At 43.1% G+C, this 19,021-nt stretch overlaps 1 protein-coding gene across 1 annotated transcript in view; it reads right to left on the bottom strand.

The window, feature by feature from the left end:
• The window catches only part of WDR35 (WD repeat domain 35), a 144,697-nt gene that overhangs the window by 39,052 nt on the left and 86,624 nt on the right, over nt 1–19,021 (bottom strand). The window contains 4 exon segments of the mRNA XM_082251296.1: nt 10,061–10,171; nt 11,835–11,967; nt 12,484–12,630; nt 16,783–16,986. Of these exon segments, the coding sequence (XP_082107422.1) occupies nt 10,061–10,171; nt 11,835–11,967; nt 12,484–12,630; nt 16,783–16,986 (595 nt within the window).

The following is a 19,021-nucleotide window of genomic DNA, read 5'->3' as shown; positions in this document are numbered from 1 at the left end:
GCAGGTAATACTGGGCTTTCTTCAAAAGAATGTAGAGTGTGGATTGCAAACCTGGGTTCATTCTGTAATAAGTACTTATTTGTTAAAGATTTTATACAAATTACTCAAATTTAAAAGTATAACTAAAGGCAAGACTGTTTTTTGGTTTGGATAGAGTGGAGATGGATTAGAACCGTCCTATTTTATTCCTGTCTGTGGTGGATTTACCCTCTCCATTTGTCTTTTTTACAATTATTATTGAAAGTGAAACTGAAAGAAAATCCCAAATTGTCCCCAGAAAAGTAATAGAGGGGAAATCTTCTACTGGGGACACTAGTTTTGGCGACCTGGGGGTCCTCAAGGAATTCCCTAATTTGCAGAGATTGCCTCTCATTTCCTGTTTGGTTATGGGATAGGAAGTTAGGGGAAATCTCTGCAATGGGGCACAGATGGCGAAAATAAATCTGACCGTGGTTATAACTTTCCCTTACTCTATCCAAAATGAATAAAAAAAGGTTTTGCCTATAGTTCTACTTAAAAAAAAAAAAATGTAATTCAACAAAAACCATTAGGGCCCATTCACACCTACTGTACATATGCATTTTCGCATGCGGGTTAACATGCATTTTTTGTGTATTAATTTACAATTGGCCTGTTACATGTGTTCATAAACTAAAAAGCTTACATGCCTAAATTTAATTGATTAGAGCACTGCAAAGAAACACATGTATTCTTATTTTAGTGAGCTGAGAAGCAAGTATAAGGGTTTGAGCCATGAATGCGAACATTAAAAAGGATTGCATGTTGTGTTATTTTAATGTCCATCTGGTAAAATGCATATACATAGGTATGAAAACACTCAGAATGTTTCCCTTTAGAGCAGAACCCTTGGAGAAAAACAGCTAAATACACAGCTAAAATACAGAAGCATTTACTGTGGTACTTACCAAAGGATCTGTAATTCTATACAGTCACTATTGTGATTTATTCACCTCACTCAGTAATACAGGTGGCACACTTATTTCTAGGTTCAACAATGCCGCTTAAAATGAAACTGGACCCTCTGAGTAAGTTCTTCATTGAGTGAAATACGTAAGAGGGTTTTTACCTTGGCTTGATGGATCTGTCAGTTGGATTGACTAATGAATTTGTTTAAGGCTTTTAATATGGTGAGTGATTTCCTTCTCTTTTTTAAGTTGTTACAAAGACTGTCCTAGTAGCTTAATGCCCCATACACACGTGCAGATTATCTGAAGACTTTTGTCTGCAGACTTACCAAAACCATATAATATGAGGTCAAACCTAAACACTTTCAATTTGTATGCAATCCGGGAGGCCCTTGCACTACATAGAAAAGGTAAATCTGAAGACAAAAGTCTTCAGATAATCTGCACGTGTGTACGGGGCATTAGGCTCAACTCCAGCTTTTGTTACACTTTACATGTGCTGTATAAACTGTATGTAGCTGAGGCTACATACAGCACTGTGTTCCGGGTTCCAGCCAAAAACGTCCTGTCTCTTGTCTCTTGTCTGGAACACAATAGAGTCTATCGGAGCGGCACTCAGCCATTCATAGAAAGCGATGTATTCTAGCATTGAAAATAAAGCTTCCTCTGATTGCCATTGGTGGAATACACCACTTTCTATGAATGGCTGAGCGCAACTCAGATAGACTTTATTGTGTTCGGAGTATGAGACAAGAAGGTCTCGGCTCACACACGGCACACAGTGCAGTATGCTTGAATGTAGCCTCAGCTTCAGCACATCCAGTAGCCTCACATGTTAGTGAGGGACATAGTTCGTTTGGGCCATGAAAAGTGTGATAAAAGCTAGAGTTCAGCTTTAAGTATTAAAAAAGGTGCAAGTAGGAAGTTCTTTATTGCAGAAGAGATATGCAGTGTCTCTTCTGCAATAACAAACACTAACCTGCCTGTCTGCTATTGAATGCACACTGAGTCTCGTGCACAACTACCAGCCAATCAAGAGCCGGAAAACCTGGCACCTAAAATCAGCCGGAGAGAAGATGACAGCAGTCTGCAAGGGATGTATTGCTGGAAGGTGGAGGCAAGTATTCCTGAGAATGTTATTACACTTGAAATGGTCACCTTTAGCATTACTGCCTATGTTCAGTTAGCAAGCAGCAAATCCAGGAATCAATGAAGCGGTCTCAGGAACTAGCAATGCTAAACTAGGCAGAGTGATCTTTCTGACTCTCAGAGGTGATACCACAAAAAGACAAATTCTTTAGTAGGCAAAACACTAAATATATGTACGTGTTTAGGCTGTTTGCCTGGGGTTCCACTTTAAATAAAATATTTTCTTAGCAATGCTTCCCACCAAGCTCAATATTAATGCCGATATTTACTGGACTTGATGCTGCATTTCCCACAACTTCCTAAGAAATCTACAGTGTTGAGAAGGGAGTGAAATGTCAAGCAATGGAGGCTTAAACATATACATTTGTGCCTGACATCTAAAAAAGATAACGTAGAATGATGGACAAATGTAGAGCAGGTTCCACCATGTCCTGTAATCCTTATCCATTCTGTGGAAAATGTTTAAAGTGGTTGTAACCAAAAAAAAAAAAAACTGAGTTAGGTACCTGGCAACTCTCTTTCTAAGAAGTCTTCCAGGGCAGCATCTGACAGATAGGCTCCTCCCACCTAAAACACAATAGTCCACCATTATAAAAAATTTCAGGCATACCTGCGTGCCTCAGTATTAGTAAAGCACCGAAGGAACCCTTAGTAAGCTTATGAATCTGCAAAAATCCTTTGTACTGTTTAGGGCGGGAACGAGTGCTGCCCTGAAAGACTTCTTAGAAAGAGTTACAAGGTACCTAACTCTGTTTTCTCTAATCATCTTCCAGGGCAGCATTTGAGAGAATGTATCAAGCAATACTTACTAGGGATAAGGTCTGGAGCACCTTGTGACCAAATGTCTGGTCCCGACTGGACAGCTGGTCAGTGCGGTAATGCCTTGTGAAAGTATTGAAGCCATGCCCTGCAGATCTGCTCCGATGTTGCCCCAGCCCTTTCTGTGCCTGAAGATACCCAAGCTCTGGTCGAGCGGGCTTTGACTCCACTCGGTGGGGCAAGGTTTTGTGCTTGGTAGGCTGCTTGTATAGCAAGCTTTATCCATCTGGCTATCGTACTTTTCGAGGCCTGTTTTCCCTTGTTGATTCCTGTGTACAGTAGAGGACGAATAATGTTGACGTTTTGCACCAGTCCTTAGTTCTCCCAAGATAAGCTATAAGAAATTTTCTTACATCAATCTTGTTGCTAGACGTAAGAAATTGCTTTTCTTGCTATCCTTTGAACCTAGAAGACAGGGAAAAACCACATTCTGTGTTCTGTGGAAAGCTGAAGCGACTTTTGGTAGGAAAGCCAGGTCTTATCTGTTTGAATCAGACAGTAGGGTTCTATCACAGATAGAGCCTGTATTTTGCTTACTCTCCTGGCCGACACAAGGGACACTAGGAGTACTGGTAGTGTAAGGTGTTTATCTGAACATTCCTCCAGTGGTTCAAAGGGTAGAGAGCGGAATAATTTAAGCACAGTGGAGAGGTCCCATGTCACAATTCTGCTGAGCTTTGTGGGTCTAGCTTTTTTTAACGAAAGAAGGAATCGTATGGGTGGATTTTCTGCCAACCTGATCTCTAGACAAGGAAGATAAGGCCGCCACTTGGACCTTCAAAGTGTTATGGGAAATGTTTTTGTCTGCTCATTCCTGTACGAAATCTAAAACTGCTAGTATAGTCCACTTTTTGGGGTCTCTTTTGCTCTCGTACCAGAAAACAAACCTTTTCTCACTTTCTGGTAGATGGCTCTGGTCACGTGTTTTCTGCTGGCTAAAATGGTCTCTATCACCCTGTTCGACAGGCCCTTCCTCTGAAACCTCACCCTTTCAGGAACCAGGCCGAGAGCTTCATGACCTTGTGGTTCGGGTAGTTGACTGGCCCCTGCGATAGGAGGTTAGGTATGTCTGGTAGTGTTAGATGTGGTCGAACACTGGGGTTTTTCAAGTGACTGAACCATGGCCTCTGGGGCCAATGAGGTGCAATAAGTATCACTATTGACCTTTCTTCCCTAATCTTTTGTACTACCTTTGGAATTAGGGCAGTTGGCGGAAAATAATAACACAGCTAATACGTCCAGCTTTGGTTGAATGCGTCTACACTGATGTTGCCATCTGTGGGGTCCAGGGAGAAGAACTTTGTGAGTTTTGTATTTATCTTGGACACGAACAGATCTACCTAAGGTACCCCCGAGGCTTGGGTGATCCACGAGAAGGTAGCTTGATTTAAGGACCATTCTGTCTGCTTTATGATATTTCGGTTTAAGAAGTCTGCCAGCGTGTTGTGTGCTCCCTTCAGATGGATGGCGGAGATGGATCTGATGTTTCTTTCAGCCCATGACAGCATTGTTTCTGTCAGGCCCATTAAACAAGTAGACTTTGCCCCCTCTTGTCTGTTCAGATATGCCACGGTTGTGGCGTTGTCTGACTGAATCCAGACATCTCTGCCATGAATGGCTGGTTGGAATGCTTTTAGCTCTTCTTCTGTGGCTTTTAATTCCCTCATGTTAGAGGAGGCTCCATTCTCCTTGTGCGCAGTGATCCACCATATAAGCTCCCCGTCCCAGAGTGCTGGTGTCCATCTGCATCCCTCGAGGAAAAGAAGCGGGCTGAGCCACCAGTGAAGTGTTCTTTTGACCGAACGAGGGACCGGAATAGTCGTCTCTAGGGATGATGGGCTGTCATCCCTCCGGCCAGAATGTGATTTTGTAGAGGCCTCATATAGAGCTGTGCCCAGGTGACCGCCAGAATTGAGGACATCATTAGTCTCAATACCAACATGCCTCGTCTGATGGTCATGAATTTGGCCCCTATTAGAAATACTATTGCCTCTGATTTTTTTTACCTTTTCTTCCGTTAGAAAAATCTTGATTATTTTGGCATCTAGTACATAGCCCAAGTATGTACCCTCTGACTTGGGGTTAGTTGAGATTTTTCTGCGCTCACTATCCATCCTAAGCTTTGCAAGTAAGAGATGCTCGTGCTCAGATTGGCTTCCAGGCTTTCTGCTGATTCAGCAAAGAACCGCAGGTCGTCTAGGTACGGCAACAAGCAAATGCCCTGGTATGTCTCAGACTTTTTAGGGCTTCTGCCATTATTTTTGAGAATAACCTGGGTGCCGAAGAGATGCCGAAAGGCAGAGCTGTGTACTGCAAGTGTAGAGTGGTTGCCGCGGCTTGGTCCACGAATCTTCGATGATTCTTCTTTATCAGTACGTGTAAATATGAGTCTTGCAGATCTACTGTAGCCATGAATACTCCCACCAGAAGGATATTCCTAAACGAGTAGATGTACTCCATGCTGAATCTCTTGTACCTTATCTTTTTGTTGAGTGGTTTGAGGTTCAGTTTAAGCCTTAGCTTGCCTGATGGCTTCTTCCTCACAAATATGTGTGAGTAAACTCCTGTTTTTTCCCTCTTGCGGCAGGACGTGACAAATCACTTTTTGTTTTAGTAAGATTTCTAGTGCAGATAGAAAGGCCTTCGTGTGGTCTGTGTCCTTTGGGAGTGTCGCCACCAGGTACTTGGTTGGGGGAAGAGAGGAATACTCTATCGAGTAACCTTCCGCTATCTTGCAAAGGACAAATCCATTTTTTGTGATCTTCCTCCACTGATGAGCAAAGGTCACCAATCTGCTACCCCAGGGAGACCGTCATTGCTTTTTGTTTCTTGTTTCTTGGGATGGAAGGCTGGAGGATAAAATCTCCCTTGTCTTTTTTGTTGTGTCCAGCGCTTCTTTGGTCCGGTTTTATTAAATCCCCTGGATTGACGAAAGGCCGCTTTCCCCTGCTTCTTTTTGGTTTGAGGAAACCCTTTATTTTTGGCTGCGGTTCTGTCCAAAACCTTTTCCAAGTCTGGCTGGAACAGAAATGGGGATCCTGCATGATCTATTTTTGGAAGCAATGTCCCCTCCCCATGATTTCAGCCATAGGGCCCTCCTGCCTGAATTGATTAGAGCAGTGGTCCTCGCTGATACCCTCACTGTTTCAGCCGAAGCATCCGAGAGGAAGGCTGCCGCTCTGGTGAGCATGGGAATAATTACTAATTCTTCTCTTGGGGTGTATCCCTCTAGCAGCTATTATAGCTGAGTCAGCCAGACTAATAGGTTCGTGGCCGTGCAGGTGAAAGCTATAGCCGAATTCAGATTCACTGCCCCTGCTTCCCAAGCGCTCTTTAGCAGCACCTCTATCTTCTTGTCCATGGGATCACTAAGGGTCCTGGATTTGTCAAATGCTAAGTCGGACTTATTTGTGACTCTGGCAAGGGAGGCATCAACTTTAGCGCACTTTGCCCAAGATTTTGAATCCTCCTCTGCAAAGGGGTATCTGCGCTTAATCACGGCTGGCATGAAAACGCTTCTTTTCCGGCTCTTCTCATTCCTTCTTGACTATGCTTTTCAGAGTCTGATGTACCGGGAATGTTCTCGTTTTTTTTTTTTTTTTGGTTCTAAGCCCTTATACATCTTATCATGTAAGAAAAGCTCCCCCATTTTCTGCTCTTTGATGCCCAGTGTGTCTGCTATGGCTTTCAGCAGAATATCTGTGTCTTCCGAAGGAAAAAGAGTGCCTTTTGATGCTGGGTCTTCATCATCTGAATCTGAGCATAGGCTGTCTGCTGTCTTCAGATTCTGAATCATCCGAATCAGCTTCCTGTTCAGCTTGGTCCACCTCTCGCCTGCTGGCTGGTCTGGCTGGAACCTGCTGGAACTTCCAACTTTCTTTCTTTGTAAATAAGCACAAAGAACCCAGTGAGATAGGCGGTTGATATTCACAAACATAAAGAACTGTTTGTAGTGAGGTAGGGACAGAGGAAACTCCAGAGTGCTCTGGCTTACCTTGGAGCTGTCCTGACATGCAGGATTGGCAGGGCAGGGTGGGGAAGCGTCCGACAAGCCCCTGAGAGCCTCTGCTTAGAGGCTTTTTAATTGATTCCTGCTCCAGCTCCAGCCCTGCCCCCAGCTGACCCCGTGCAGGTTGGTGGACATACCTGCACTGTCACTGCTCTCCTGGTCTTGTCCTACCACCTATTCTTTCACTGAAGAGGGAGTTAATTTTCCTTTTTTCCTTTTCTTCTTCTTTTTTTGAAAATCATGCCGCCCGGAAATGATGTCACCGGAAGTTACCCACTCTATCATCTAGCTCCAGGCCTTCAGCTTACACCAAGATGGCTGCCGACTGGAAATATGTCCCTGGAGGCGCCACGAGTTGCTGGAAAAGATGCACCCGCCGCCATCTTGCTCCTCCAGGCAGCGTGGGCTCCGGTTTTCCAGGATGACAGGACTGTCAGCGGGAGGCTGCTTCATGAGGGGCCAGGCGGACGGCCGGTGCCAAGTGCGGATGGCTGTGATTCTGTGGGGAAATGCCACCGGCATCTAATACAGCTGGGGGGATGGTTGCATGCCCCTCAGTAGGGGCGAAACCTCAGGCAGAGGCCAACTGACCCAACTTGCTGCCCCTGGTCTGCAATACTCAAAGCCCACTGGGCTGGATGGGAAGCTGGCCAGGGAGTCCCCCTGCAGTTAGCACAGAGACTGAAAAAAACAAAACCCCCGCAGGGATCGGGATCAGGGAGCCCAAAAACGCACAGACATGAGTAAGGGGATAACACAGACACACAGGACTGCCAGCCCCAGACAGAGGCCCCACACAGAATGTACTTTCCTGTACCCGATGGCATGGGGTGCCTCTCATCAACAGGAAACCGCCCACCCTCAGATGGCAGGGGTGCCGTCAGCCAAAAAACGCAGGACACTAAAAGTGCACAGTGAACCGTGGATGAGACGTCCAGGCGAGGTAGCCACCTCGCAGGCTGCATCCCCGAGGACAGGGATGGGTCGTTTGCGAGGCCAGGGCGAACACGTAGCCTGCTAAACGCTCGATGGCGGGCTGGGATTCCATCAGGCCCTCTTTCCTGGAAAACCAGGACGACCAGTCCGACTCCCAGCTCCGCAAACACCGTCTTCATCCGAAGATCCGACTAACGCTGACAAAATAAACAGCTAGTAGTGCAAAGAAAAAAACACATTTGCAGTAAAATAAATTCATAAAATAGAAGAAGAAGGCTGAGACTGAAGCCCCAGCACAGGGAAGCCTATCTTACTCCTTAACTAGGTAGAAGACAAACTGAGTTGGGATGGCTGATTGCAGTGGGGTATTGGACCAGTGGGACAGCCCCCATGGGTGTGTCTATGTAAAATGCTTTGTTTTTTAACAAGTCTTATGCCTAGTTACTCCTGTGGAGAGGAAGTCAATACCCCATTGGTGAAGACTGTATGAGTGGGCGGCGACTGTCGGAGGACGTAAGAGAAAAACAAAGTGCTGCAGCTCCTGTGTGTCCGGAGGAAACACAATTAACTGAAGCGCGCAGGTATGGCTGACATTCTTATAATGGTGGACTATTGTGTTTCCTGCTTTAGGTGGGAGGAGCCTATCTCTCAGATGCTGCCTTGGAAGATGATTAGAGAAAGAGAGATCCTGTTTCCTTATAGCAGGTTAAACAGCACACTGCTTGTGCTGTCTAACCTGTTCCTCTGGAAGCTGTAAAAAAACTGGCTAATCTGGCCTGGTTCTGCCTTCCCCTCTGTAAACTGTCCATGGTTTATCATGGCTGCTGAGTCCTGACAGCCTGGTCTGTTTACGTGCCTCAGTCATCCGCAGCTCTCCTTTCTGCTCTCCCCCATCCTCTACCCCCTTCCCTCCCTGCCTGTCAGCTCGGGAGACTGTGAGAACTGTCTCCGCCCCCCTCCTGCTGCTGTTAGCAAAAAAACTAAACTTTTAAAAAATTTGTTGCCAGCCCCTCTTTTAAGCTGCCATCCTGCACTGTGTAATTGTTAAAAACAAAGCATGTAAATACCTTTTTGTCATGTATCGTCAGGCCGGTCACATGATTCCCGGTTGCTCTCCTACTCTGATCCAGGACTACAGCGGGACAGGCTGAGAAGCCAGCACATCGGTCACGTGAACTCCAGACTGATGTCTGAAAAATATCTCGGCGCCTTACGCTGTAGCCCTGAAACAGAGTATTAGAGCGGCCGGGAGTCATGTGACCGGCCTGAAGATACATGACAAAAAGGTATTTAGAGGCATCTTTTTTAACAAACAATTACACAGTGCAGGATGACAGCTTAAATCACAGTGTAGGTTTACAAACCCTTCAATTATATCTATACACAAGAACAAATATATAAAAATGATGCCTTTACCAGTCCCTAGATGTAGTCCTTTCCCCTTAACACTGCTAATTTTTATTTTTTAAATAAAACCTGTTTTCATTACATACCTTATTTTAGACTTGGTGACATCATCACTGGTTCTCTGGGCTTCTCTTTAAAATGCAGGCAAATTATGGCTGCTGAGAGGGGCTATACATAGCTTTCTGAAAACATCACAGCACCCTTCTCTTAAGATGGGTATGCAAATATCAAAATGCCTTGATAAATGTCAGTTTGTATAAGTGGGTGAAGAAAACTCCCCTAAGTAATGCCAACGTGTAATGTAGACCCCCCTATTACTGAAAGAACCATCAATCAAATGAATGGAAACAGCAAGGCCAGAGACAGGCTTTAGGACAAAGAGCTAGATGATGCTGGACATCCACCAGCCAGGAAATAAGGGTTTTATCTGACTTGCTATAGCTTCTAGTGTACACTATGGGGGATTTACTAAAACTGGAGCATAGAGAATCTGGTTCAGCTGTGCATTGTAGCCAATCAGCTTCTAGGTTTTATTGTCAAAGCTTAATTGAACAAGCTGACGTTTTAAACTGAATGGTTACTATGCACAGCTCCACCAGATTCTTTGTGCTCAAGTTTTAGTAAATCTCCCCTAGGATTAGCTTACAGTGTGCAGAAAAATTAGAGTAAGCAATTTCAGTGCAGAGGAGACAGTACAATTGTGCAAGATTGAAGGGAGGGCTGGAGTTCAGCTTTTGGTAAATAGTGAGGATAAGAATAAAGATTTAGCATCTCAATAACAGTTTTCTTGTACTAATATGCAACTACTGCTTACCTGGTTGAGGTGCATGCATGCGTCTACAGCCGCTTTTGGCATGTTACACTTGAGGAAGGCAGCAACAGCCTGGTCACACATCCCTACTGTCACAAACATGCGAGCAATGTCCTGCACAGGAACAATAAGGAGCAGATGCTGAGCACATTGATATGTAGTAACCAAATGGCAAAATCCATCATTTTCATATAAATCACTGCTTCTATTAGGGGTCTTTGACACTCTCTGATGTCAAAGCATGCTGTTTATATACAACTTTGTCAAACTGTTAAATTACACCCACTGTTAACTCATTTGCTTCGTTCCTACACCAATCACTTTAAAATCTTTTTTGCCGATATGTTGGTGGATCTTTTGGAGAGGATTGCAGCCTATTGTACTGCCAATGGATCTAATCTTTAGGTGAGAATTCTACAAGAAATGTCTTTCTGCACCTTCTGTGTGTCCCAGTCTGTCCCTGTCAGTCTCAGTGTGTTTATCAAGCTATTCAAGCACAGATTGTGCTGTGAACAATGTGAATTACGTCCCTTCCGGGTTCATTCATTGCAGAGAAGATTGGGGAATGAATGCTCCTCAGTCTTCTCCCAAACAATGAGTTGGAGCATTTTACTGTGGTCCTGAGCTCCCCAGAGAAACTGGAGACCAGGGAACCCCAGGTACCAAAGGACGAGGCAGCATCTGCTTGGTACTGTAAAACTTATCGGGCAGCTTTACAGCCACGCGCCGTTAAAAAAACACCACCACCAGGGTTATGACTGCTAATGCAGCTGTGAGCTTATTTTAACCCCTTGTATACGAGGCCTTTTAGAAAAACACCTTGGTAGACAAGGGATTAAAGTGGATCTAGTGTAAGATATAATTTGGTTGGACTCACTAACCTATAATGAGGTTAAACTGGGCTTGTCTTTTGCAAGAAAAGTCACATTTTAAGTATGAATTCAGCTGCTGATTTTAAAGAAGGTACCCTCTGCTTGTAAGCATTCACTGCATATATCTAATGTCATTCGGAATTCCCCAGGTTTGTGATAGTAAAGGATAACATTTTATTTTTCAATAATAACAAACATGTCAAACTTGTTCTGTAAAATGGTCTTGCACAGAGCAGCCCCAATCCTCTTCTCGAGCCCCCTGCCATCCCCAGCAAGTGGCTTGCTATGGGGAGAACCCGTGCGTCCTTGCTTGTACATGTGTGTGTAGGAGTACATGTGTATGTGTGTGTATGTATGTATGTGTGTGCATGTGTATGCATGTACATGTGTGTGTATGAGTATGTGTCTGTATTTGTGTGTGTGTGTACTTTGTGTATACATGTCTGTATGTGTGTGTGTGTGTGTGTGTGTGTTTGTTTGTACATGTGTTTGTATTTGTGTGTGTGTGTGTGTGTGTGTGTGTGTGTATGTACATGTCTGCATATATACATGTGTCTGTATGTGTGTGTGCATGTGTCTGTTTGTGTCTGTATGGGTGTATATGTATTTTACTTTTAATCCTGACCCTACCCACAGAAATGCAGGGAAAGAAGTCCCTGACCATTTTTTTTAAATTGCGCCGCACCAAAAGCACCCACATTTGCCAATGTACGGGCTACCATTAAGAATTAATGGCACCCCTAAACATCAGAGCATTTGTCTTTGTGTTAGGAACGAACGCGATTTTGCGCGTGTTCCGCGACATACAGTAACGTGAACCAAGCCTTGGACAGGGGTGCCTCAAGACTGAAAAAAGGTTGAGAAACATTGGTGTAGATAATACAGCAATTTGATGATAAACTTACAGGAAGCAGCTTATGGTTCTCTGGTAAGGAATTAGCCAAAACCTCGAGTCCGTCATAATCTTCCAACATGTAGTAGCACTCTGCCAATCGTTCCTGATTTCTTCCCTGTATATAGTACTGTACTGCATTCAACCTACACACAGAGAAATGTCAGTAAGAAAAAACACAATGAGGCCTCATGCCTATTTTCCTCTTTATACTCCAGCTTAGCGCTTTCCTACTTTAGAGCCCTGTGCTGGTAAACAGTAGAGGAGTATTAGGCTACCTCCTAATCGCAAGCATCCCGACACAGACTTGCTCCAATTTTGGGCTCAGCCACATAGGTATCTAACATTAGGTCTGGTCCCCCCCTAAAGCATTGACACACAACCTAGAGGGCAGTATGCAATGCACTATTCAATAAGAAATGTGAAGGTCATCCATGAGCACCACTCTGTTTAGCAATTAATAAAAATGGATGTTGGCTACTAAAACATAATATTGTACTCTTGATTTATTATTGATCATTAAAGTGTTTGCCTACGTTTGAACATCTGCAACAATGAACGATAATATAAAGCACAACAAAAATATATTGTATATGGTTGTGTACATTTGAAAACGGAGCTCTGTAAAGTAGTGTATAAATATCATATGTACTTGTCCATACCATTTCTGTCTGTCTGCAAAGTAGTCACCAATGGCATTGTAGGCCTGTTCTAGCAGTGCATCGTCTGAGTCCCCGGAACCCGTTCTGAGCAACTGCAGTACTCTGAACCAGTCACCCAACTTTATTCTTAGACTGATGGCAAGATCTCTGTAAAGAGTATGAAAGTTTTAGCTCAGCAGCAAGTCATATGCTGTACATATAAAATTACAACTAGAAATGACTAAGGATGATGATGTAAAAGACGCGAGTAAGGAAAGTGCTTGAGTGGAGGACATCCATCCTACTTGCCTGTTATTGTGGCATTTCTAAGAGATAGCTGGTTGTGACAAGCATAACTATAAAATTATGGAAGAAAGAAAATAAATGGGAAAGCTGGAGAGAGAAAGTGATGTCAGTAATGTCACCTGATATTAATGCAGGGCTCTTACATTTTCTCTCTGTAGTTTATTCTCTCTAGTCCTTAAGCCTACTACACACAATAAGATTATCGGACAAATGATCGTCCGTTTTTTTTTTTTGCATGCTAGTCTCATATAGAAAATGAATAGGCTACTAAAGTACTATAATTCTCTTAAGTGATGTCATGTATTCGTATTGTATTTTCGGACGAAAACTATACTGATTAACCACTTCTGGAACGGACGGTTTTACCCCCTTTATGACCAGGCCACTTTTTGTGATACGGCACTGCGCTACTTTAACGGACAATTGCGCGGTCGTGCGACGCTGTACCCAAATACAATTGATGTCCTTTTTTTTCCCACAAACAGAGCTTTCTTTTGGTGGTATTTGGTCACCTCTGCGATTTTTTTTTTTTGTTTGCGCTAAACACAAAAAAAAAAGCGACAATTCTGAAAAAAAAAAAAACCCACAATATTTTGTACTTTCTGCAATAAAACATTCCAATAAAAAAAAAATTAAAAATCAAATTTTTTCATCATTTTAGGCCAATATGTATTCTGCTACATATTTTTGGTAAAAAAAAAATCCCAAGAAGTGTATATTGATTGGTTTCGCAAAAGTAATTGCGTCTACAAACTAGGGGAAAGATTTAGGTCATTATTTTATTTATTTTTTACTAGTAATATCGGCGATCAGTGACATTGCTGCAGACAGATCAGACACCTGACGTTTTTGACACTTTTTGGGGGACCATTGACATTACTACAGTAATCAATGCTTAACATTTTGCACTGTTACTGTACTAATGAGACTGGCAGGGAAGTGGTTAACACCAGGGGTGATCAAAGGGTTAAATGTGTCCCTAGGGGGTGCTTTATAACTGTGTAGGGGATGGGCTTGCTGAATGAACACAGAGACCTTCGTTCCTAAATAAGAGGAACACAAGAACCCTGCGCTCATTACTGACAGAACAGGGGTCTGCCTTGTTTACAACAGCAGACCGCTGATCTGTCTCCATGGGGAGCGATCACGGGTGCCTGGCGGACATTGCGGCCGCTGGACACGCCGATTGGCTCCCCCTGTATCGAACCGGCATGGGCCTCCACAAGCGGTCCCGCAAAACGATGTACAGTATAAGTACGGCGGCTGGTCGGCAAGTGGTTAAATGAAAATTGTACGATCTGGTATAGCAAGAGAAAAAATTTTTTGTTTGTCCCTTCGGAAAATTTGGAATGAAAGTTGTTTACGAATGATGAGAGTATTGTATGATTGCATAGAAAGCTGTATTTTTTGTATGATATTCTGATTGTGTGTACGGGGCTTTAGCGATATTAAGCTTTCCCACAACTCTACCTATTAGCTTAGTCCTGATAGGAGGCATATATAATGACAGTAGAGAACAGAGTTGAAAACCACTCTTTCATACATAAAGTGCTGGTTGAGCAAAGTAACAGTATCATTACTTTAAAACATATATAAGCCCCTCAAAAAATATATTGCAGATTATTAGTTCTTAGATGAGATGGCTGCATTAGTTTTTTCAGGCTTTCCCCCCTATATTTTTACTTAGTAATCCTACAAATAACACAAATCCTGTCCTTTGTTAGCTACGCTCATTACCTCTACTGTATTTATGAAGAGAGTTGTGCTTTCCAGATTTGGATTGAAACTCTACCTCTGTCTATCTGCATTACAAGCAATGTTTAGATAAATTTGTAGATTACAGAAGATATTCTGGAAGAAGGATGATGTGGTTTGTGATTTCAGCTCAATTCACAGAAAACTACAAGGACAATGCATTCTGGTAACATCAATTGGTATTTTCTGTAGCTGCTGAAAAGTTTCTTAAAATAAAAACTAATGCAGCCACTGTGTCTACAGACTGTCAAGCTGCAATCCATTACATTTTTTTCTTGAATTTAGATATATGGTAATGTCTGCCCCCCACAACTGCTTATATTTACATCCCATTTATTACTCACTGCTACGGAGCAAAGACAAGAGTAAGCTCCAAGTCCTGTCTCCATATGACTGCCCTTTGAAGTTGATTTACTAAAACTGGAGAGTGCAAAATCTGGTGCAGCTCTGCATAGAAACCAATCAGCTTCCAGTTTTTTTTTTGTCAGAGCTTAACTGAACAAGTTGAAGTTAGAAGCTGATTAGATACCGTGCACAACTACTTTTTCATATTCAGAAGTACTGGGTATGCCACTTTGATTCACTGGGAAAATGAGCGGTGAGAAGTAAAGGGCATAAACAACTGCAAGGGGCAGCATGAAAGAGAACATGCATTGCACTGCATTGGCGATGAGCAGGTTCAGTTTATTAAAATTTAGACAAACCACAGAAGCCAGGTAAGTAATGCACCTAAAAATTTACTGCTGACACCAAATTTATTGTAGCCTTTTTAGTGCTTGGAACAGGAACATATGTTACTTATCGACTTAAAATGAATCTGTTTTCTAAAAGTAAAAAAGTTTGGCTAAAGGTGTGGGACATATCTGGCAGGGGGATCATTGGCGGTCACTCTCTGACATACAAAACCTGTTTAAGTCTGCATATCCCTTTATGGAAGGCAATGCAACTTAAGACACTTTAGGGTTTATTTACTAAATCTTGAGATTGCAAAATCGTGTTCACTGCAGAATATAAACCAATCAGCTTCCAGGTTTTATTGCTATTGAACAAGCTGAGGTTAGAAGCTGATCGGCTACCATGCACAGCTGCACCAGATTCTGAGTATACCAGTTTTAGTAAATCTACCCCTGGCATATAACTGGGCAAAATTCCAGTCTCTCGCTGACCCTACGGAATTTGCGAAATTATAGGATAATGGCTTGTCCCAATCATTTCATTAGGCCAACCTCCCTCTCCCGAAATATCTAAATGGGAACAAGGGCTGCACATGACCTTCACTAAACAACAAAATGGATGAATTATCCAAATGACCCATGAGGCCTCTATGTCATGTGCAATTGAGGAGACAGGCTACAAAATTTTAACCAGATGGTACAGGGTCCAAACGACCTTACACAAATCCGACACTGGATCCTCTAACTGACATACAGATCCCATCAGAGGTACAGGCTAATCTTTTACATTTACTGCTGATGCTGGGTTATAAATGTTCCTTATTGCTACATCTACTAAATGCGGCAAAAGCTTGCATCTCTCTGTAATGGAAGCAAGCGGCAGCGACACTCAGCAGCCTGTGGTTCACTAATGGGAATGAAACCCACCAAATAAAATCGCTTGTAGCATCAGCCAGCCATCGGGAAGAACACTGCCAAAAAACATGGTTCTATTGGACTGAGTTCACTTGCTCTTCTGAATATTGAGACATCGTAGCTTCACAGATGTAATTAGGTACTCTGGATACCTTGTTGGTTCAGGACGATACCTTCTTGCGGAAACCCAGATGTCACACACTCCTTATCACCTCTTCCCTTTCCTCCCCTCCCCTTTTCCCAACAACCTCATCCTCCTCCCTTCTTTTTTTTTTTTTCGCTACATGCAGGAGGGTTCTCGACTTGATCCTGGTGCCCGATTAGCTATGGTGTGTACTGGGGAACATTCCTCTTAAACCACTTAGTATACTGTAAGGTATATGTTTTCTCTTTGACCCATTTGAGTATTGCCCGAGAGGTACCTGTTTTAGTACTGGTAGTTGGGTATGTCAGGTGAGAATCACTGGTGTGACAACCTATATATTGTATTGTTCATGAGAATTTGATAAAACAAGGACAGACATTAATGGTGGATGAGAGGGTTTATAGCAGGAAACTAAATAAGGTCATGCTTTAAGAGAATAGTTTAGCCATGAGGGATCAGTTTTTTTGATAAGCAGATTGTTGTGGCATATTAATGCCCTTTTTTTCTTCAGTTTTCCCATCTCACCTTCTGTCCATATCCAAATACATCCTCTCGGCTTCCTCAAACCTGCCAAAATAGGCAGACACTTCTGCTTGCTTCATGGGCTCACTCTGTAGATTGCCCAGCCGCTTCACAAACTCTATTCCTTGGTAGTCTTTACAGCGTACAAATGCTTGTTCTGCAGTTTGAAGATCCAGTTTCTGCAGGGCAGCCTCAGCCAGTAAGCGCCTGTAAAATGCAAATTAATGAAAACATTTTATTGCATTTAAAAATATAGGAACACTGTTAGTTGGAACCTATACAACAGTTAACAGTTTAATCCCTGAAACTACTGAACAAGCATTCTGATAAAGGATAAATCCCTTGTTTGACTCGTTCATTTCTGAGTATATTTTACCTTGAGCTATTGAGCTCGGTACACAATGCTCAATTAGTCTAGAGCAGCCTCTTGCAAAAATGTTTAACCTGGGAGAACCCTTCCAATAATTTTCAGGCCTTGGGGAACCTTTACCTATGTTATATCTACAATTTCCAGTATATTAGTGTGATCAGCACATGAGGTGACCCTTTTACCTTGGTGGTCAGTGGCAGAAGTCCCACCTGTGAAGGGATTCCCTCTTTCATTGATGATCAGATGAAGAGCTGCCTCCCTACATTGGGGGTCAATAGGAAGAATTCCCCCTAGGAGATCAGTAAAAAGATCATTGGTGTCAGTAATTACTTTGAGAGTCAAGAGCAGAGACTCCACAGGTCCCATGTTGCAGGCTCTACAGCGTGACATCAGCCCTGGAACTATCAGGTGGAAAATAATCTGCTCAAAGAATCCCTAACAACCACTGAATGAACCCAGGGTTCCATGGAACCTTGGTTGAGAAATGCTGGTCTAAACGGTTTGTAATAGAGAAGCAGGTTATTTTGCACTGTATGTGATTGATGCTGGCAAATAAGGCAGTCACATGGCCAGAGAAGAGGAATAGCTTTGTGAGACCAGGCATTAGCACTTTTTGTTGTGAGATAATGCACTAGGTTGGTGCGCCCTGTGTTTCTCTTGTGCGGTATCAATACTAGTACTAGCAGGGGGAAGCCTAGATGACCTGGGATTAAGATAAGTAATACTCTTTATTACAATTTCTCTAGAGCAGGGCTGTCAAACTCCATTTAATTGAGGGCCGCCCCAGCAATAGGATTGCCCTCAAAAGGGCCGGTTGTATCTGTAAGACTGAATGTCCAGAGCATACCCTACCCTTACATAAGACGTCAGGAGCCTCACCACCATCAGAAGTTGAGTCCCCCACCCTCCCTTACATTACAGTGCACAACACTTACCTTGTGCTGTGGCTGGGAAGAAGCTAGAGGCGGTGCTGGCAAGCAGAAAGCACAGGGTCTGGAGGAGGGCTGGAGCTCTCCTGCAGCTGCAGGAAAGGTGCGAGGGCCACATGAAATGGGCCTGATTCGGCCCACGGGCCTTGTGTTTGACACATGTGCTCTAGAGTAAATGAGCATTAGATACTGAATATATGGAGTTGGGGAGGCACCCCTATTTCCTTTATGTAAGCTGCTTAGAGCTTACCACCACTAGCAAGCTTCGACTGAACCACAGGGTTCCATGAAATCTTGGTTGAGAAAAGCCGGGCTAAAAGGGCTGTAATAGAGGAGCAGGTGGTCCTGCACTGTTCAAGATCGATGCTGGCAAACAGGGCAGCCACATACCCAGAGAAGAGTAACGGCTTTGTGGGACCATTCATCAATACTAAAACTAGCAGGGGGGAAGCCTGGAGCCAGGATTAAGGTAATACTCTTCATTAATTTTTCCCTAGAATAAATTAGCATTAGATCCTGAATATATGGGGTTGGGGGAGACACACCTATTTGTTTTATGTAAGCAGCTTAAAAATAAAAAATACAAAGAACTAACAAACAAGTCTTATCCTGAAAAGAAAATGTCTAAAATTTTGGAAATCTATCCTAGATATCCTTAGGGCACATGTCAACTTTTTTTGGCCATAGCACCCATCAGATTTTGTCTGAATATAAATGAAAGAATCTGACCAGCTCTTATGGCTCACATCTCTACTCTTCATAAATAGGACTTTCATACCATCTTGTAACGCTCATACATGCAACTATGCGCAGAGTAAAGTTACACTATTTGGTGGGGAACAAATCCTGAATTAATAATTTAAAAAATCTGTGTTTATACCATAATGTAAAAATGTTATTTTTTCTCTGCTAATAACAGTGCTAAAGTCCTGGACTGAACTAT

Source organism: Pelophylax lessonae, assembly GCF_965119305.1.
Source record: "Pelophylax lessonae genome assembly, chromosome: 3".
Classification (NCBI taxonomy): domain Eukaryota; kingdom Metazoa; phylum Chordata; class Amphibia; order Anura; family Ranidae; genus Pelophylax; species Pelophylax lessonae.
Note: the sequence above shows the minus strand (reverse complement) of the source record. Positions and strands in the feature narration are given on the sequence as shown.